We start from the raw sequence: 21,989 nt of genomic DNA, 5'->3' as shown, positions 1-21,989 counted from the left end.
TAAGGATCTTTGATTCTGGGATGAAATCCTTTTATCCACACAAGAATGTGTATCACCCTTACCTGACCAATGTCATTGGATGAATTCCTGACATTTCTGAGTATATTGCCAAGTAACCCTGGGCTTGCTGTGTTCTCTGTTTGTGTCAGTTAACTGTTCGTATCCCAGTCTCACTTCTGGTTCTGACTAAATGTTCACTAGACCAAGTATCTGGTCCCTAATCCCCCTCCACTCTCTCCCTCACCCCACCCCACCTCCAGTGCAAGGAGAAGATAAATGGCGGTGAAATAGCCATATTTGTGTCCAGGGCGGGCTCCACCGTCTGCTGGCATCCGGCCTGTTTCATCTGTTCCACCTGCCAGGAGCTGCTCGTCGATCTGATCTACTTCTACCAGGACGGCAAGATACACTGCGGCCGACACCACGCCGAGCTCGTGAAGCCCCGCTGTTCAGCCTGCGACGAGGTGAGGGACGCAGATGCCAGGGTCATCTTCAGTCCATCCTCGGCCCCCGCCTTCTGTCCCGTTCATAAACATCCTGATTATTATTATCAAATCGTTACCTTAATAATAAATCAAACAAAATAGGATAGTGGCTATATCAGAATTGGTTTATTATTCTCCCTGGTACTGAGATAGAGTGAAAAGATTGTTTTGCATACTGTTGATCAAATCATTACACAGTCCGTCGAGATAAAACAAGGTAAGACAATAACAATGCAGAATAAAGTATAAAAGCTACCAAAAAGTGAGGTCCAAGTAAACAAAATAGTGCAAGCTCATAACAAGGTAGACTGTGTGGCCAAGAACACGGAACAGTACGGGCCCTTCAGCCCACGATACTGTACCAACCCTTTAACCTACTCCAAGGTCATTCTATTTGTTCCTCCCACATAGTTCTCCATTTTTCTTTCGTTCATGTGCCCACCTATGAGTTTGTTTACATGTCCCGAAGGTATCCGCTTCCACCACCACCCCCAGCAGGGTATTTCACACACCCAGCACTCTCTGTGGAAAAAACTGACACCCTCTCCCCCAATACTTTCCTCAAATCACTTTAAAATTATGCTCATACAGTACCTATGTCCCTCAGCCTGGTGATGCCTCCTTTCAGGCTTTTGTCTCTTCTGCCTGATGGGAGGGAGAAGAGAGGACATCCAGGGTGGGTGAGGTCTTTGATTATGCTGCCTGCGAGAAGTACGGACTGAGTCTGTGGAAAGGAGGCTGGTTCCCACGACGTGCTGTGCTCTGGAAGTTCAGTATGTAGGATGAGAAAGGAAAGGCTCCCACCGTGACCCGCAGCCAGCGGGCGTTTGCATTTGCGGGCTTTTGAGGTGTTGGCACGGTGTTGGGAATGGAGCAGTGAAACAGCGCCCAGGTTCTCCCAGGCAACAAGGAGAGGATGTCCTGGTGATGTTGGCTGAGGACCAGGTGTTAGGGAGACCTTGTCTGTACCCTTCCACCTACGACACGGACAGGCAAAGCTGTTCCCCCAGTTCCTGGGATCTGTGCCCGCCTCCTGAGGGTGACGGGGAGTGGGACGTAGGGGGAATGGTTTGGAACCATGGTGGGGGATGCACCGGCCCTAGATTGTCAGGGTGAGCAGTACTCGGTCGCCCTGCACATTACGCTCAGAGACACCTCGTGTGGTTTTCCCAGGGCAGGACTGGAGGGACAGTCACAGCCCCTCAGGCTCCGTGGAGGCTGGAGGGGCCCGTAGAGCAGTCCCTGCCACGGCCGACTACCTGGCATAACTCTACGATATATCTGTGCCCAGGTAACCCTGGAGAAATAGCACAAGGTATTCACGGTTACCATGGTGATGTTCCAGGACCATTGGGCACCACAGAGGATAAGTAGCATCTGGGTGAGGATGGGGACATTTTAATTCAAGTTGTTTTAGTTACTGTTGTTGGCTCTAGTGTTTTGTTGTAAATTGGTTACGGGGTGAAGGGAGAACAGTGGAGTTGAGAGCCATTATCAAATGGCGGAGAAGGCTTGATGGGCTGAATGGATTAATTCTCTTCCCAAGTGGCTTATGGACGTATTATTGCCACAGGAACAATGGTACAGTGTAAAGCTTCTGCTCGGAGGCTGTGCCTTCTGGTCCTAGACTCTCCCACTATTGGAAACAGCCTCTCCACATCCACTGCCTCGGTCTTTCAATGTTCAATCGGTTTCAATGAGAACTCTCCTCATTCTTCTGAACTCCAGTCACCAAATGCTTCTCATGCATTAACCCTTCATTCCCGGGATCATTCTTGTAAACCTTCACTACACCCTTTCCAATGCCAGCACTTACTTCCCTAGATATGGGCCCAAAACTGCACAGCCTCAGAATACAGGGATCCCTTTAGAACAGAGGTGAGGAGGAATTTCTTTAGCCAGAGGCTGGTGAATCTGTGGAATTCATTGCCACAGACTGCTGTGGAGGCAAAGTTATTGGATACATTTAAAGCAGAAGTTGATAGATTATTGATTTGTACGGGCATCAAAGGTTACGGGAGGATGGTAGAAGAACGGTGTTGAAAGGGATAATAAATCAGCCAAGAAGGAATATCAGAACAGACTCGATGGGCCAAATGGCTTAATTCTACTCCTATGTTTCATGGTCCTACGGTCTAACTCCGATCTGTGATCAAGCAGGAAACTGTAGTCATACTGTTCTCCGATAATGTTTGCCCAGAAGTTGGCAGAACCTTCATGTATTCTTCTTCAGTGAAGGAACACTCTCCAGTTCCTCTCTTTCTTGAAAACAAAAGAAGTTATTTACCGTTCAGTTTGAATATGACCCACAGTATTCCATGAGATACCTCTGTGATCCAGCCAATTGCCTAACAAAACTCTGTCCTGGAATTTCAGATTATTTTTGCCGACGAGTGCACCGAGGCAGAAGGTCGTCACTGGCACATGAAACACTTCTGCTGTTTCGAGTGTGAAACCATCCTGGGAGGACAGAGGTACATCATGAAGGATGGCCGGCCCTTCTGCTGTGGCTGCTTCGAGAGTCTCTACGCGGAATATTGTGAAGCCTGTGGGAATCATATCGGTAATCCGCTAATGTTCACATGTTAATATTACAACTTCCGACAACAGACCCATGATGTTGTGCCAAGCTAATTAAAACAGCAATTAGATGCTTAATTCAGCTAATCCCTTCTTCCATACCCTTTTCAATCCTTGTATATTCATGTGCCTTTCAATAGCCTCTGAAACACCTCTGCCATATCCGCCTCAGCACTACCCCAGACAGCACGTTCCAGGCACCCCACCACTCTCTGTGTAAAAAGCAAACTGCCTTTGAACTTGCCTTCTCTCACTCTAAATGCCTGCCCTCTAGTGTTAGGCACTTCAACCATCTCTTAATTGTGTAAACCTCTGTCAGGACCACTCCCTTAGTCTCTGCCACTCCAGATAAAACAGCCCCAGTTTGCCCACTCTCTCCTTAGAGCACGTGTCCTCCAATCCAAGCAGCGTCCTGGTAAACCCTCTACAACGCTCCACATCCTTCCTACAATGGGGCAAGCAGAACTGCAGCTGCAGCTTAACCAGAGTTTTATAAAACTGCAACACGGCTTCCTGACATTTGAGCGCATTGCCTCAACTATAATGAAGGCCAGCAGGCCCTTTGCCTTTGTTGCCACCCTGTCAGCCTGTGTACCCAGTTTCAGGGAGCTATGGACCTGCCCGCCCCCCCCCCCCGCCAGTGCAGCAACACCGCACACTTGGCTAGATTAAATACCATCTGCCATTTCTCCTTCAATATCTGCAGCTGATACTCTGCCGCATCCCTCATCGCCACTGTTTTGTAACTTCAAAACGTTAAACTAATTCAAAGGAAAAGAGAACTGAGAGACATGAGTCTTCACTTTAAGCAAGGCATGCACGCAAGTTATGATGTATGCAAGTCATGTATTTTTACATATAACCATAATGAATTCTATGAACAACAAAGAATGCTTAATCAAGCAGTATATTTACAAGATTACTCAATATTAAATACATAACAGATACTCCGCTGTATCCCTTGGCAGTCGTCTTCACTATCCTAGTTTTCTTTTGTCTGTGTACTTGCTAACCTACCCATCCACATTTTCACCCAGGTTATTTCTGTATCTCACAAACAGCACAGATCCCAACGTGGATCCCTACGGATCACCAGTAGTCACGGATCTCCAGCCAGAGAAAGTCCCATTAGACTGAATGTTTAGTTTGCATTTCAGGTTTATTTTGCTCACCTTAAGCAAGGATATATTGTAGACATTAGTTGGAAATGAGAAACTAACCTTGTTTAATTTTGATCCTTCCCTTTTAAAGTCTGCCAGTGATTGTTCTAAACGTAGATGATGCCGGTGGTGGGCTGCTGTTGTGTCCATCGCCATCTCACAAGATGCAGTGAGTTGCAGGCGTAAATTGGATAGAAAGCATGGATCAGCGGTGGGGGTGCCAGAATCCAACCTGTAGTCAGGGTTTGGTTGTAGATCCGTTCAATCGTGGGCCAGGTGGAGTGCAGAAGTTCTCCTCCAACATGGTGGCGACTGCCAGAGATGGGAATTCCTGGAGAGGAGCTCACCAACAGAGCCACTGAGGTCTGCTGCTCACGAAACAAGGAAAGCCAAGTCTGAAGCACAGCAGGGCACGGGATGGTGCAGCAGGGCACGGGATGGTGCAGCGGGGCAAGGGACGGTGCAGCGGGGCATGGGACGGTGCAGCAGGCTCCTCCAACTTTCCAACAGAGCCATTCCATCCTCGGGATTTCCCAGAGGCTACACTAACGTAACTTAACTGAATCCCTGTGTAGCACAGAGAGCGACTGAGCAGGGGTTTCTGTGTGGATTCGGCAGGTGGTAGAAGAGAACCTGGGTAGCAAGCTGACCCCCACTGTATGAAATTTCAGTGCATCCTTGCATCACATCTGTCAGGATAATTCATGATCTGTCACGTGTTGGAATATAGTGTTAAATTGTTACTTTTCTTGTAGTTTAACCTTTCCTATGCTTGCTGGTATTTTTATATAATCACCTATATACAGTGCATGTATTGTTCAGTGAGTTTTTCAGCATTTGCAATGTGCTAATTCTGTATTTTTCTAGAGGTTTCTCAGGTGTCACGCCACTGAATCTGGCTATTTCATAAGTTATTCTTCTCACCAGAATACCTTGTCCTCCATCTTTGTCGAGTGTCAGCGAGTTTTTAGTGTCCTTTGTTCTTTTGTCCTCTCTTTGTTCATTCTTCATTCCTGTACACTTCTTACACAGCCATAACCAAAAAGTTTTTTGCCTCATTCTTGACTTCCAAAGAACCTTCCAAAGATGGCAAAATCGCCCCTATCCAACGAGCTAGGTGAAACGAGCTGGCGGTCAGTTCCCTTGTTTACACGTCTGTTTTTAACTGCAGGTGTTGACCATGCTCAGATGACCTACGACGGGCAACACTGGCATGCCGTGGACAAGTGCTTCTGCTGTGCCCAGTGCAGGACCCCGTTGCTGGGCTGCCCCTTCCTGCCGAAACAGGGCCGGATCTTTTGCTCCAAGGCCTGCAGCCTGGGCGAAGATGTCCACGCCTCCGATTCCTCCGACTCCGCCTTCCAGTCCGCCCGCTCCAGGGAGTCCCGACGCAGCGTCCGCATGGGGAGAAGCAGTCGGTCAGCAGACCAGTGCCGGCAGTCGCTGCTCCTGTCCCCCGCCGATGACTACAAACGCTCCGGTTCCGGCGGCCACGGCGGCAGGACCTTCTGGAAGGGCAGCGGAGAGGCAGAGGCCCCGGAGGAGCAGGAGGAGTGGGCGGAGCACGAGGACTACCTGACGCAGCTACTGCTCAAGTTTGGCGACCGGGGGGTCTTCTTCCAGCCCCCCGGTGGCGACGAGGCCCACGGCAACCCGGAGTTGCGCGTCCATGGGGCCCCGGGCCTGGCCAGCAACAAGTTTGAGCCCAGCCTGTCCTGGGCACAGTCCCAGGACAATCTAGGCGACTCGGCCTACGGGAGCCACCCGGGCCCAGCCAGTAGCAGGAAGATGCAGGACCTGGAGACAGAACACGGCCCCGCGGGCTTCAAGCACGGCGACAGCCCCTGGTACGGAGACTCACTGGAATGCTTGAGCAGCGAGCTGAAGCCCAACCAGCAGAGTGTCCGCAATTCTGTGGACTCACTTGCCCTGTCCAACATAACAGGTATTGTGCACGTACACCAACCTTCCAGTGATACCGAAGGCCACGGGGATACCCTCCTGCCCTGTACACCTGTACGCAGTGGGGTGGGGGTGGGCAAGGAGGGAGGTGGACGTCCTAGTGAACTTCCCCCTGGGGCTGGCCTGCCAAGTTGGCTGTCCGAGGGCCCTGGAGGGGGCAGCAAAGGGCTCTGTCCGGGCTAACTGCCTGGCAGTTTTCCGGGTGTACATCTGAGCTGGGTAACCCTGAAGAAAGAACTTGCCGCATCCACGGAGGTGCTTCAAGGACTTTGGTCACTATTGGGTACAAACAGCATCCTCGATCAGGCTGGGAACAGGTTAACTTAGTTACTGCCATTGCCTCTAGTTTTATTTTGTTATAGCATTGTGGCATTGGGCTAGCCAGTAGTGTAGTGGCATTAGCGCTGAACTTCAAGGCAGATAGTCCTGAGTTCGAATCCGACCAGGTCCCAGCTTGGGCAGCAGCAGTATCTGTGCGGAAGAAAGGCCTGGCAACCTAATTCCATATCTTGCCTGAAAACCCTGTGGACAACGACACTATCTATAGGAGCGCCATGAGTTGAGAAACAACTCAACGGCACTCAACAACAACATTGTAGTACAAGGGCTAATACCGGGGAGCATAATTTTAAGGTGACTGGAGGAAAAACAGGGGGGATGTCAAGGGTAGGTTTTTTACACAGAGAATGGTCAGTGCACGGAACGCCCTGCCAGGGGTTGTGATAGAGGCAGATACGCTTGGACATTTATGAGACTCTTAGATAGGCACGTGGATGATAGAAAACTGGAGGGCTATGTAGGAGAGAAGGATTAGATTTGTCTTACAGTAGGTTAAAAGTTCGATGCAAGAATTTGGGCTGAAGGGCCTGTACTGTGTTGTAATGTTCTATGTAACGTAGAAGTTACAATAAACAGGGGTCTATTTGTTTGGAAAACGAGTGTCAGGTCAGGTTTACTGTCATGGGTGAGGCGCAGATACAGTGGAAAACTTGCTTGCTGCAACATCACAGGCACATGGGTGTGGACAGTAATCGTCATTTGGAGGGATTCTTCCAAGATGGCCAGAAGCTGTTGTCAGTGACAATAGAAAGAAGGGACTGGGACGTGTACCTCACCTTCTGGTGTGTGCATTAGGCAGTGTCACCACCTCAGTGGAGAGAGAGACAGAGAGAGAGAGAGAGCACTTAAGCATCTCATTCTTTGTTTCCTTGTGGCAATGAAATAGAATTCAGGTCTAATCGGTACAACATTGGCAAGAATAACCCACAAGTACAAGGCATCTTTAACATGCTTCACGTAAAGACTGTGGTAGGTTCTACAGAATCACAGGCAGGCGCAGATAGAGGTGGGGAGCCAGAACCTTGAGGAAAGAACCTCAAAAGTTTAGGACTGAGACAATGGTGAATTGTTTTGGTAAGTGTCAGAAACAGAGAAGGGAGCTGTACTAGAGGATTTCAGTCATCCAGGGAGCGAGCAGGGAGGGGACGGACCCCGGTGATGGTTGGAACGCAACAGGTGAGGATATGAAAGTAGAAGTGTTACCAGACCAGGAGCCAGTACAGTGTTGAGGAAGCAGGGAGTCTGCAAAAAGAGAGATTAGGGGAATGGGCAAAGTGGCAGATGGAACACAGCGCAGGGAAATATAGGGTCATGCACTTTGGTAGAAGGAATAAAGGTGTAGACTGTTTTCTAAATCAGGTGCCAATTCAGAAATCGGTGCTGCAAGGGGGCTTGAGAGTCCTCATGCAGGACTCCCTAAATGTTTACAGGACAGAAGGCAGGAGAATGGGGCTGAAAGGGATAAAAAAAAATCAGCCATGATGGGTTGGTAGAAAAGACTCGATGGGCCAAATGGCCTAATTCTGCTCTTTGTATCTCATGCCTTAAGGACAGCTCTGGTTCTAGCTCTGACTGAACACCGTGTTGTACAATTCCATGACCCAGAGGATATTCTCTCCTCAGGTTTCAGATACCTTGAGTTAAACACATTTGAATTTTGGTCATTTTGACCCGAGTAGAGACAGGCAGAGTTGGGGCTTGAGTTGGATGTGCTTATGAGTCTATGACAACGAGAATTCTCAGGACAATTAATGACCTTAAGCAGGATTCTTTGAATATGCTGATATTTTATTAGTGTTGGTAGATAATTCCTGAGTTCTGGGTAACACTAAACTGATCAGAGTCCCTCTGCTCATCCCAGTAGGAGCCTCAGTGGACGGAGACAGCCAGCAGAGATCGCCTGTCTTCACTCTGCAGGATCTCCAAGAAATGGAGAGCTGTGAGAAGGTGAGCAACATGGGGACAATGAACTCCTCGATGCGCCACTGCAGCATAGAGTCCCTGAAGAGCTTGGCGTCGGAGCACTGCCCAGTCCCAGAGCCGGAGGAAAAGCAGAAACCTCTCTACAACCCGATGCTGAGGAGGTCAAAGTCACAGACGAGGCCTCAGCAAGTGAAGTTTTCCGATGACGTTATTGACAACGGAAACTGCGAGGAGATCGAGGTTCGGCAGCCCCCAATGAGCGAGCGGACACGGCGCCGAGTGTATGACTTCGAAGGGCGCAGCAGCCGGCACCACCATCGCTGGCGCAGGAGCAGGAAATCCCGTTCTGACAACGCGCTCCACTTGGCCGCCGAACGGAGGGGCCCGAGGGAAAGGCTTCACCTTCACTCTCCAAAAGACTGTGACAAACTGGTTGAGACCAACGCCCATCGTGACAGACAGCCGTATCACCAGAGCCAAGACGTGTACGGCCAGTACAGCCAGCCCCCGGACTACGCATTAAACCAAGCGGTGGGCAAGTTCCTTGGCCTGTACGCTGACGACTATGATTCCTGGTGCTCAACATGTTCCTCCTCGTCCTCTGATTCAGAAGAAGAGGGTTACTTCCTTGGTCAACCTATCCCACAGCCCCGAAGCCAAAGGTACCAGCTCTACGGCGATGACCTTGCAGGAACATCTGTGGTGCCAGCGTCTTCCACAACACCACAGATCACAAGAGCCAAAAAGAACAAAAGCCACAAAGGGAAGAATTGTATAATTTCCTAGAACAGAGCTAGTGGCGACCAAATTTATAAGGAGCGTTTCTGGAATCTGAGTCTAGGTGTTACTGGACCATCTCATGGAAGCAGGCTATATACTGTAAATTTATTGGCAATGGGAACTCTGTACCCACTTGTAATCCCACATGAAGGAACACTACCTGCCATGCTCTGTTCCCACACCCTCAGCCATCTTCACGCTGGATTCATGGTTCCAGGAAGCTTCAGGCATTGGAGCAAAATGTTTTTTTTTAAACTTCATTATCTTCTATGTTATTATGGTATTAAATGTTCACTTTCATTGAAGTATTTGCAATGAGTCTGTAAAGTGAAAGGGTTGAATGGAGATAGTTGTGTGGAGTGAATCTGCCGCCCCCTCTCCGTCCTTGCAATTCCACACCACAGGCATTAGAGGGGCTGCAACCTGTAATTTCAAAGAAAAAATGTTGGTATTTATAATGTAGCATTTAACAACTAAAGTTAATCATAATTTAACGGTGCAAATAATGTATATATTGTAAAGTCCAGATTAAGAAACTGATATTTTTATATATCGCCGAATTACAAAAAAAAAACACATTTATGTTTGGTTGTATATGAATAAATGTAATGAAGTGATTGGCGGCATTCCCCTTTGATAAGCAGTGTTCACCATTTTGTTAAGATGTACTGTGTTTAATGCTTCTACATGCAGCTTCCCTCTTGTCTAGTTACGTTCTCACTGGGCCCCTTCGTGACCCAGCAGTATTGGCAATTCCCAGATCCAGAAGTGCACCTGAGATACTTGCAATGTTACCGGAGCCTATTGTGAATCAGATAGTGTAAAGAAGTATCATAAGTGATGTATAAATGTAAAGACTGGAACATGTGGATGAATGAAATAAAAACATATAAAATAACCCAGTTTGTTTCACTAAAATACATTCTGCAAAATGTTGAAACAACAAGCCACCTCCCTCCTCTTAACCAGCTCCCGCTCAAGGCCCCACCCCCTGCCCTGTTGTTCCCTCAATGGGGGGGCCTGGCTGCCAGTCAGGCCACGCTGCTCATTTCAGTATCAGAGGTCCGGGGCTTTTGGCTGCAAGTATCCTCACCGAAGGTTCATTTATTATCGAAGTATACAACTCTGAAATTCTTCTTCTGAAGTCGAGGCCCGATGGCCAGAGCCCCCAAGTCTGAATCTGTGCAAGTCTGCTGGGAAAATCGGATACCATGAATCCACACGTCCAGTGGAGACTGGGTAGAGGGACGGGCTTGTTTTGCTGTCGTTGCTTTGTTACTTGGCATGTTCTGTTTTGTTGTGTTCTGCCAAGCATTGTGGGCATAGTATGCTGGCGTTGGAATGCGTGGCGCCCTTGCGGGCATCCCCCAGCACGTCGTTAGGTGTGTTGGTTGTTAACATAAAAGACACATTTCACTGTATGTTTCATTATACATGTGATAAATAAATCTGAATCTGATTTTGAAATCACTGTGGTGAAATTGCATGTGTTTTCTGTAAATTATTGGAGTTTTAAAATAATGGATAGTTGTAGAAATACAATGCCTGAAATATTAGCATTCTGCATCTAGTTTTTATGTTACTTATATTGGGGTGTAGAGGGTTTGAACTGGAGGTAACAGACAGTGTCCATAGAAAGAGCATTTGCATACATTAAGCTTGGAGAGCAAATGACAAAGTGGGTCAGAATAATTATTTTTCACTGTAGAATTGCAACGTAAAAACAATAATGTCCCGTGAAATTTAGTCTCTTCTGCTTTCTTGTTAGTGGAAAATCATTTACACTTGACATTTGTAAAGGTCCAAAGTTAAGCCTTACTTTTCTTCAGAACAGGACGGGAAATAGAATATCTCACTGCTTGAGCACATCCTGAGAGAAGTATGGAACAGAAGACTTTCTCAATCATCAACCTGAGTGAAGATTCAATGAACTACCAATGTACTCTGGTGTAATACTAATGCTTTAGAATACCGGGTATAGTCAATGAACTACCAATGTACTCTGGTGTAATATTAATGCTTTAGAATAGTGGGTATAGACTTTGCTTGTGATAATGCTCTAATCCATTCCGATGACAATGCCTCAACTATCACACCACCTGTACCGCCAGGGTAGATCTTACACGGAGAGCGGTAGGGCACCGAGGAGTGTGGTAGAACAGAGGGATCTGGGAATACAGATCCATAGTTTCTTGAAAGTGGCATCACAGGTAGCTAGGGTCAGAATGAGGGCTTTAGTACATTGGCTTTCATAAATCGTAGTACTGAGTACAGGAGATGGGATATTATGTTGAAGTTGTCCAAGACATCAGTGTGGCATAATTTGGTGTATTGTGTGCAGTTCTGTTCTCCTACCTAGAAGACAGCCATCAATAAGATTAAAAGAGTACAGAGAGAATTTACAAGGATGTTGTTGGGACTTGTTACAGGGCAAGGTTGAAAAGATTGATCACTGGAGTTTAGTAGAATGAGAGGAGATTTGACAGAGGTATACAAAATAATAAGGGGTGTAGATAGGTAAATGCAGCAGGCTTTTTCCACTGAGGTTGGGTGAAACTGGAATGAGAGGTCATAGGTTAAGGGTAAAAGGTGAAATGTTCAAGGGGAATATGAGGGGGAAATTTCTTTACTCAGAGGGTGGTGAGATTGTGGAATGAGCTGCTGGCAGATATGGTAGATGTAGGTTTGATTTCTTTGGATAAGTGCATGGATGAGAAGGATATGGAGGGCCTTGTCCAGTTGCAGCTCGATGAGATTAGGGAGAATAAATTTGGCACAGACTATATAGGCCTTAGGGCCTGCTATTGTACTGTGGTGATCTGTGACTATGACTCTAAACACCCAGCAACCTTGACCACATTACCAAATAGATCGGAAGGTTTCCTCCAATATGCCCCTGAGGTTTGTACAACTGGAAATTTGCTTACACAGCTCCACAATGTGTCATGCTGAAAATGAAGTCAATGCAGAATCAAACAGCTTTCAATACATTTTTGGATGTATACTTCATTGGGCCCTATTACATTTCTCTAGTGAAAATCTCCCCAGAATAATCTCAAGTGGTTGTGACATATTCCATCATGGCTGATGTACTTCCGCCTCAATCCCATTCTCCTGCCTTCTCCCCGTAACCTTTGATGCCCTCATTAATCAAGAACCTATCAATCTCTACTTTAGATATACCCAATTACTTGGCCTCCGCAGCCATAGACTCACCACTTTCTGGCAAAAGAAATTCCTCTTCTCCTCTGTTCTAAAGGAACATACTTGTATTCTGAGTCTGGTCCTAGATTCTCCCACTAATGGAAACATCCCCTCCACCTATTCTCTGTCTAGACCTTTCAATATTCCATAGTTTTTGTTGAGATCCCCTCTCATTCTTCTAAACTCCAGTGAGTACAGGCCCCGAGCCATCAAGTGCTCCTCATACATTAACCCTTTTGTTCCTAAGATCATTCTCACAAACCTCTTCCGGACCCTCTCCAGTGGAGGCCAGCACATCCTTTCTTAGATGAGGTGCACAAAACCACTCACAAATCTCCAAATGTGGGCTCATCAATGTCTTTTAAAGCCTCAGCATTACGTTCTTCCTTTTTTATATTCAAGCCCTTTCAAAGTAAATGCGAACATTACATTTGCCTTCCTTACACTGACTCAACCTGCAGGTTTACCTTTAAGGAATCCTGTACAAGGACTCCCAAGTCCCTTTGCACCTCTGATTTTGAATTTATTTCCTCTTTAGAAAATAGCCTACAGCTTTATTCCTTCCACCAAGTGCATGACCATACACTTCCTTACACTATATTCCATCTGCCACTTATTTTTCCATTCTCCTAAATCCAAGTTCTCCTGAGACTCCCTGCTTCTTCAAAGTACCCGCCCCTCCACCTATCTTTGTATTGTCCATAAACTTGGCCACAAAGTCATTAATTCCATCATTCAAATCGTTAACTTACAATGCGAAAGGTAAAGGACCCAACACTGGTCCCTGCAGAACACCTCTAGTCACCAGCAGCCAACCAGACTAGTCCATACTAGTATCCTTCCTGTTATACCACGGGCTCTTGTCTTGTTTAACAGCCTCGTGGAGCAACATTCACTCCAGTAGAGTTGGAGATGCGTTATGATGCAGCAGCCTCCCCAAGGCCAAACAAAGCTGTTTTTGTCTTTTTTAAACGTCTTTTTTTTATGATGCAAGACAATGCTGGACATTAAGAACTTCAAGTACTGTAGATCTACCCCTTCAGTGAGCTGCTCTTTGGTGGAGGAGCTGGACTTGGTGCGAACCGTATTACTGCCCACTACAGAAAGATATTGAAGTCAGTGCTTGAAAGTGGTGCGCAGTGTAACTGTGAGTGATTGTCCTCGATCGCAAGACCCTATTGGACATTAGTAATGTAAAGCACTAAAGTCCATCTCACTTGTTTATTGGTGAGGCAGATGGCGGGGGAGCTGTGAGTCCTTGGTTGCAGCGAGGACTAGGTCTCAAGCCGTGGACTTGCCTGTTGCAGCAATCTAGGAGAGGAGATACCAGAGTTGGTGCCGGGCGGTGTCTATGCTGGGTTGGGGCCTGGCCCTTCCCATCTGTGCTGCCTTCTAGTGTTCACTCGGTGGAAGACAAGCTGTACTGCGTGCATGTGTGCGTACGTTCTTCTGCAGAATGCTGAGATCTGCTTGTTCTTGCCAATGACACCCACTCTCCATCAATCTAGCCAGCCGGTGGTGTAGTGGCACCAGCACCGGACTTCAAGGTAAGTGGTCCTGGGTTCGAATCTGGCCAGCTCCTTGCACGCTTTCCATCTGTGCTGGGTTGAGCATCGAGCTAGCAACTCGGCCTCATAAAAAAATAGATAAATGCTACAGAACAAAGACAAGAGCTGATTGTGAACTTCAGGAAGGGTAAGACGAAGGAGCACATACCAATCCTCATAGAGGGATCAGAAGTGGAGAGAGTGAGCAGCTTCAAGTTCCTGGGTGTCAAGATCTATGAGGATCTAACCTGGTCGCAACATATCGATGTAGCCATAAAGAAAGCAAGACAGCGGCTATACTTTATTAGGAATTTGAAGAGATTTGGCATGTCAACAAATACACTCAAAAACTTATATAGTTGTACCATGGACGGCATTTTGACACACTGCATCACTATCTGGTATGGAAGGGCTACTGCACAGGACCAAAAGAAGCTGCAGAAGGTTGTAAATCTAGTTAGCTCCATCTTGGGTACTAGCCTACAAAGTACCCAGGACATCTTTAGGGAGCGGTGTCTCAGAAAGGCAGTGTCCATTATTAAGGACCTCCAGCACCCAGGGCATGCCCTTTTCTCACTGTTAGCATCAGGTAGGAGATACAGAAGCCTGAAGGCACACACTCAGTGATTCAGGAACAGCTTCTTCCCCTCTGCCATCTGATTCCTAAATGGACATTGAAGCTTTGGACACTACCTCAGTTTTTTTTAAATATACAGTATTTCTGTTTTTGCATTTTTAAAATCTATTCAATATACATAATTGATTTTACTTGTTTATTTATTATTATGTTTTATTTTACTTATTATTATTATTTTCTCTCGCTAGATTATGTATTGCACTGAACTGCTGCTGCTAAGTTAACAAATTTCACGTCACATGCCGGTGATAATAAACCTGATTCTGATTCTGAAAAACATCAAGGTTGCTGCTCAAGGTGCCACAAGGCGTGGCGAGGAATAACAAACATCAATTTACATGGCATGTCACTCAGGGATTTGGACTATATTATATATTTTTTGCATGACTGTATGTTTACTGCTATCTTATGTGTGCTGTATGTGCCTTGTGCTGTGTATGACTGTTGGTGTTGTGTTTTGTGCTTAGACCCTGGAGTAACACTGTTTCGTTTGGCTGTAGTCATGGGTGTGCATGTGCGGTTGAATGACAATTAAACTTGAACTTGAAGCTAATTTACTGACTCACCTTTGTCCATTCTGCCTGTTATTTCCTCAAAGAATTCCAGGAGATTTGTCAGGCAAGATTTTCCCTTAAGGAAACTATGTCTATTCGATCATGTGCTTTCAAGTACCCCGAAACCTCATAATAATGGATCCTGACATCATCGAAGTTCAAAGTAAAATTTATTATCGAGTACATACAACCCTGAAATTCTTTTCCTGCGGGCATACTTAGCAAATCTATAGAACGGTATCTGTGAACAGGATCTGTAAACATCAGGAACTGCAAACTAAACAAACTATACAAATGCAGATATAAATAAATAGCAATAAACAACAAGCATGAAAGATGACAGGTCCTGGAGATGAACCCATGAACACTACCTCATTACTCATATCTTGTACAGTACTATCTATTTGCTTGGTGTGACTTATAGTAATTTTTGTGTCTTGCGTTATACTGCTGTGGCAAAACAACAAATTTCAGGAGCTGTCAGTGATACTAAACCTGATTCTGAAGCATCCTGAAATTGGAGAGAAGAGATGCTTGTGTTGCTCTTCGTGGTGCTATCTACCACAGCAGGGAGGCTGGGCTGCTCTTCAGTTGACAGAGTAAAAGTGTCAAACACAAAGTGCTGGAGGAACTTGACAGGTCAGGCAGGATTTATGGAGAGGAATAAACAGGCGACCGTCCGGCTATGACCTTTCATTAGGACTGGAAAGAAGCCAAAATACGCAAACAAGAGGAAATCTGCAGATGCTGGAAATTCAAGCCACACACATCAAGTTGCTGGTGAACGCAGCAGGCCAGGCAGCATCTCTAGGAAGAGGTACAGTCGACGTTTCGGGCTGAGACTCTTCGTCAGGACTCAGTAAGGTCACGGCCTGAAACGTCGACTGTACCTCTTCCTAGAGATGCTGCCTGGCCTGCTGCGTTCACCAGCAATTTTGATGTGTGTTGCTTGAAATTTCAGCGTCTGCAGGTTTCCTCGTGTTTGCGTTTACTATCACTGATACATGTTGTGAACATGGTTGTTCTGTGGCAGCAGAACAATGCAAGACATAAAAGTTGCGATCATTTGCAATAAATATACAACAGAAAGGAGGAAAAGAGGTGTTGAGCCTCCAACCTGAGAGTGGCCTCATAGTGGCGGTGGAGGAGACCAGGGACTGACATGTCAGAATGGGAATGGGGATTGAATTACAGCTGTTGGTTACCAGGAAATCCTGCATGTTGTAGATGGAGCGAAAGTGCTTGACAAAGCACTACCCCAATCTACATCGGGTCCTACCGATGCAGAGGAGGCTGCATCAGGAGCACCCGTTACAGTAGATGACCCCAACAGTCTTGCAGGTGAAGTGTTGCCTCACCTGGAAGGATTGTTTGGGCCCTGAATGGGGGTGAGGGAAGGAATGAAAGAAAAAAAATAAAAATAAATTACAATTTTTAGAAGCACATCATACAAAAATGTGAAGTCCCCGACTGTAAAATAAATTTTCCACACCTGATTAAAACAAGGGACCAAAAAAGTCTGTGGTTTAAATCTCCGTTTTACTTGGTTAGTGACTGCAGTGAGGAGCTTGACCAGCAGGAGGCAGGATTGCATGATGGGCATTGGGAAGCACACTGCCATGACATACAGAATGGCACCAGTGGTGCAGCGGGGAGCTCTAAATGGCTACGTGGACCGTACATTCTGTTACCGGTAGGGCTGTCATAATCAAACTTGCTCCAGTGCAAAACTACACCCGGGAGTTAATTATGAGGAATACACCGAGTCGGCAGTTGTCAAGTGTGCAGGGAAAACGTGAAAGGTATGTGGAGGCACTGTCTGATTCATTCCTGGTGTGGAGCCTCCAACGCACAAGAGCACAAGAGGCCGGAGAGGGTTATAGACTCTCCACTCTCATCATTGAGCATTCTGACGGGACATCTTTAAAAGCCAGTGATTCAAGAAGGCAGCATCCATCACTAGAGACCCACACCATGGGGGAATGCCCTCTTCTCATTACTACCATTAGGGAGGAGATATGGGAGTCTGAAGACCCACATTCAACATTCCAGGATCAATTTCTTCACCATCAGATTTCCAAACAGTCCATGAATCCACTACATGGCTGTTTCTTGTTCTACACTATTTATTTATTTTTGTAATTTATCGTCACTTTTATGTCTTGCACTGCATTGCTGCTGCAAAACCAGGCATTTCACAACGGACTTCAGTTATAGTAAACCTGATTCTGAAAATGTAGTTTTACACTTCATTGAAAAGAAGAGGAAGTTACATAATTGGTAGAGATATTGCCGTGTAGGTTCATGAAACACAGAAGTTAAACCTATACACAGAGCAAGTAATAACGAAGGCAAATGTTCATTGCAAGAGTTTTGGGGTAGGAAAGGAAATCTTGTTGCAGTTGTACAGGATACTGAAGAGACCACACCTGTGCACCAATTCGGTCTCCACATGCAAGAAACAATGTACTTAGTGTGAGTGAAGTACAGTCGGCCCTCCTTATCCGCGAGTTCCGCATGCGCGAATTCAACCAACCGCGAATTGAGAAAACCCGGAAGTGCTCTTCCAGCACTTGCTGTTCGAGCATTACAGACTTTTTTTTCCTTGTCATTATTCCCTAAACAATACAGTATAACAACCATTTACATAGCATTTACATTGTATTAGGTATTATAAGTAATCTAGAGATGATTTAAAGTATACGGGAGGATTGCGTAGGTTATCGTGGATCGGGATCGAGAAAAAACCGGAAGTTCTCTTACTAAGTAAGTTGGAACAGGTACATCCGGTATTATTTAGCATCAGTCAGTCAAACGTTTGTCTTAGTATATAGTATATGTTTTACCTTTCTATGCATATAAAACACTTAAGAAACATATGTTTCAGCGTTGGGCTCAGGAACGGAAATTCCCGAGTTCGATCCAGTGACAGACCGCTCCGGAGTGCGCTCTCCATCCGTGCTGGGTTGATGTGGAGGATCAAAGACCCAAAACCCCAAAACCCAATAATTAAACCACTGCGTTGCTTAGTACTAATTGTAGCTTTCATCGGGGCAGGGCCTTTCTCACCTTATCCTTTAAAACTGTTCCGATCATTGACGGACTGTAGCCTAACGTTTTTCCAATGACCGATGGTGTTTCACCTCTTTCCGATTGCTTTATTATTTCCACTTTATTTTCAATCGCAATCGTGATTATTTTCATGAACAGAAACACTGCGGATTCAGAGCTCTGCCACCGGGTCCTAAGGTCCACCGCACTGAGACAGGTTAAATAAGGTCTGGGGTTCCGCTGGGTCCTAAGGTCCACCATACTGAGACAGGTTAAATAAGAGACTTGAGCATCCGCGTTTTTTGGTATCCGCGAGGGGTCCCAGAACCAGTCCCTTACGGATAAAGAGGACCGACTGTACTGTATCACGGCAGTGATTGCTCTGAGCTAAGACAATTAAGGCTATGTTAATTGAGGTTTAGAAAGGAAGAGGTGAGCTTAGTGACATTAAGACACTGCAAAGGATTGATAGATACAGATGTTAAGTCCTGATGAAGAGTCTCAGTCCAAAACATCGACTGTTTATACCCCCTCCATAGGTACTGCCTGGCCTGTTGAGTCCCTCTAATGTTTTGGTTACCCTGTATTTCCAGCATCTGCAGAACCTCTCATGCGTGCTTCCTCAGGTTAGACAATTCTAGAAACATCTACTGCTAACATTATCCTTTGAATTCAAAATCTTTTAGCCTGAAATTATTACCAATTCCAAAACAACTGTACACCCACTTTTTTATATATCAGCACATAAGTTTAACAAAGGACAATAGTTTGAAAGCTAATTTGATTAACAACCAACAATCTGATGTTAATGAGCTGACAGATTCACTGAAGAAATACATACTAGAAAAAATATTACAGAAAATTAGATGCTAGCATTCCTGAAAATATCACAGTATTATCCTATGGAATAAAATTGGCAAAACAATCATCATATCTTTCCAGCTCAATGATCCCTGAGAAACAATTTCTGCTGAAGTATGGACTTTTACAAACGGTCCTCTTCAATATTGTTAAGGATTTATGTGACACAACAACTTATTCCAGCTTTTTTCCACACTGTGACTTTTTCATCAAGTTACTGGATATGTGAATAAGTTTACTGTATATGTAAACCTGAATAAACCCTTGAATGAGATCATGGCCTTAATACTTCTTAATACTCGCCTGCTTCAGGAATGTATGCTTGAGAGAAAATTTGTTTTGAAATTTCCTCTAAAAGACAGCACCTTTAACAATGTTGCCCTCCCCCAGTATGCTAAAATGTCAACCAGGATGTCAAGCTCGGGTTTTTGCACAATGTTTTTTTAAATCATTGGGCATATTTCCTATGCACCTCCTCAGAAAATTAAGTAAAATGCTTTGAGAGGCATAGAGGGGTAGCCAGTGCCTTTTTCCAAGGATGCCAATGGCCAATACTAGAGATGTCCATTTAAGGTGAGTGGAGGAAGGTTTTTGAGAGATGTCAGAGGTAGTTTTTCTTTGCATAGAGAGCTTGAAAAGTACTGCCAAGCTGGTGGTAGAGGCTAATACAACAGGGACATTTAAAAGATTCTTAGATACACAACATGGATGTAAGAAAAATGGAGCATTATGTGCTCTGTAGAAGAAAAGGGTTAGATTCAAAGATTCAAAGTGCATTTATTATCAAAGAATGTATAAACAATACAACCTTGGGATTTGGTTGCTAACAAATAGCCACCAAGCAAGAAACTGGAAAGAGCCCAATAAAAAAGTACTTTTTTATGTGCAAGAGAAAGGGGGAGAAAAAGCACAAAATCATGCAAACAATTGAAGTGAGCAACAACATTCCGAACCAAGTTGAGTCCTCAGATCCGAATCACGGAGCAGCCCAGTGTAGGCCCAAAGTCTCGCTTATCATTTCATCATATCAGCGGCCATGGAGCACAGCAGTTGGGGCAGTTTTCAAGGCCTCAGTGCCATGGAGAGAGGAGTGACCATCGCGAAGAGCGAGCGAAATCGGCTCTCGCCCCGGATCCCAGCGCCCTGCCTTTTCAGTCTACCTGGGTTGGTGTTTAAAATGACCAAACAATGTATTATACCTCACATTGTACCTGGGAACCACTGTAGCGAAAGTTTCCAGTGCCCTGGAGAGAGAAGTGGACATTGCAAAGAGCGAGCGGAATCAGCCTCTGATCTGGGCCGGCGTTTAAATTGTCTAAGCTGCGTATCATGCCTCGGACTTGGACCGGGCCGCTGCGAAGGGCTTGGGCCCAGACCACACCACCCAGCAACTCGCTTCGGGCCCAGGTTTCGCTGCCCAGCCCAAAGCCACTTCCAAGCGCTTCAAAACGGCTCAGTGCTCATAGCAATCCAGCCTCACATCCAGGCACGGGATTCGGAACCCCTCTGTCTCAAGTTCTCCTCTCCGAAGGCTCACTCCATCTGCATCGATGGCAGCATAACAACCCGGCTCAAACCCCCGAACTCCCCTCATCATCGCTCACCCCCTCACTGTTTGCGACAATAATTTAACACAGTTTACCTCAGAAAAGGTGTTTTTAAGTGATGTTTTTTCGTCGAATTCCTTGGCATCTGAACACCCGGTGTGCTGTCACATGCGTTCAGTAGCGCCATCTTAACTGGAGGATTGATCTTGACGTAGGTTAAAAGTTTGGAACAACATCATGGGCCAAAGGGCCTGTCCTATGTTCTAACTTTAGATTTGCAAGATGCCTTCAATCAATATTGGCACCCTCAAATTCCGCATTGGGTCCTTTGTTGTCAGAAGTTCATCTCGGGACCAAATCAAACACAATGGCTCTTCATGGGGGCAGAGCTGGAATCACAGGTCAATGAAAGGACTTTGTGAAGGTAACTGAATGACTTTAATTCTACCAGTACTTTAGCCGGAAGGCAGACTTACTTAGCTGCTCACAGGCAAATCAGAGCAATGCAGGAAATAGAGAGGATGACAGAGTTCAGCTCTCACCTTTTGCTGTCTGGTTCCACTGCTAGACCCATGAACACAAAACCTGTGTGATCATTTGTACCTTCACTGGCTAATGTGAGATGAAATGAGGCCATTATCCATTTACGCATCTCAGAAAGCAAAGAGTCTGTTTCTCAAACAATACACTTACAACAACCTTGTTATTTTGTAAAGGAACTGAAATTGTTTTAAATCATAAGAGTACTGCCTTAGCCTAACGTAATATGAATAATCTGAAAGCCGAGAAAGGCTGATCAGTTTCATTTGATACTTTCGTCAAGGCAGATGAAATCCATTGTAGAAAAGTATCAGGTGATTAACTTCAGTAGGTTACTGAAAAATTTGATATATTCTAAATAACCTAATTTCAAAGGGGCTGGATGAAAATTCCTGCACAAATCTTTGCAGGTGACAGGACAAGTTAAGAAAGCAGTTAATAACGTACTCTGGGTTTGTTTTTGAGTCAGGAGGTGATACAAGTTCAGCGCCAGCTGTTGTGTATTTTCCATTTCTGGCTTCAGACATGCTATCGAAGCAATTCAGAGCAGATTTACTGGAATGGTTCTCGGGGTGGAAAATTAAGATAAATTAAGATTATTTGCTCTGGAGCAGCACAGGCTGAGGGCAGATCTGATAGAGGCTTTTATAACATTATGAGAGGCATAGACACAGTGGACAACCAGTATATTTCTCCCTGGATCAAAATGTTTAATAGTTTAGGGGGTGCATTTAGGATGAGAGGGGGAGAGTTCGAAGGAAACATGCAGGGCAGACTTTTTTTACAGAGTAGTGGGTCCTGGAATGCATTGCCGGGGTG

General features: G+C 45.6%; 1 protein-coding gene across 13 annotated transcripts in view; it reads left to right on the top strand.

The window, feature by feature from the left end:
* prickle1b (prickle homolog 1b) overlaps nucleotides 1-10,127 on the top strand; it is a 183,937-nt gene extending 173,810 nt beyond the window's left edge. For 12 of the 13 annotated variants that reach the window (XM_072268120.1, XM_072268114.1, XM_072268113.1 and 9 more), the window contains 4 exons: nucleotides 261-464; nucleotides 2,862-3,048; nucleotides 5,397-6,170; nucleotides 8,388-10,127. In XM_072268120.1, the coding sequence (XP_072124221.1) occupies nucleotides 261-464; nucleotides 2,862-3,048; nucleotides 5,397-6,170; nucleotides 8,388-9,235 (2,013 nt within the window). In that variant the 3' untranslated portion in view covers nucleotides 9,236-10,127. The remainder of the gene's footprint in view (nucleotides 1-260; nucleotides 465-2,861; nucleotides 3,049-5,396; nucleotides 6,171-8,387) is intronic. The other variant, XM_072268109.1, reaches the window with a different exon arrangement.
* The last annotated feature ends 11,862 nt before the right edge of the window (nucleotides 10,128-21,989 follow it).

The sequence above is a fragment of the Mobula birostris genome, chromosome 9 (genome assembly GCF_030028105.1).
Source record: "Mobula birostris isolate sMobBir1 chromosome 9, sMobBir1.hap1, whole genome shotgun sequence".
Classification (NCBI taxonomy): Eukaryota; Metazoa; Chordata; class Chondrichthyes; order Myliobatiformes; family Myliobatidae; genus Mobula; species Mobula birostris.
The sequence above is the reverse complement of the archived record's forward strand: the minus strand, read 5'-3'. Positions and strand labels throughout refer to the sequence as shown.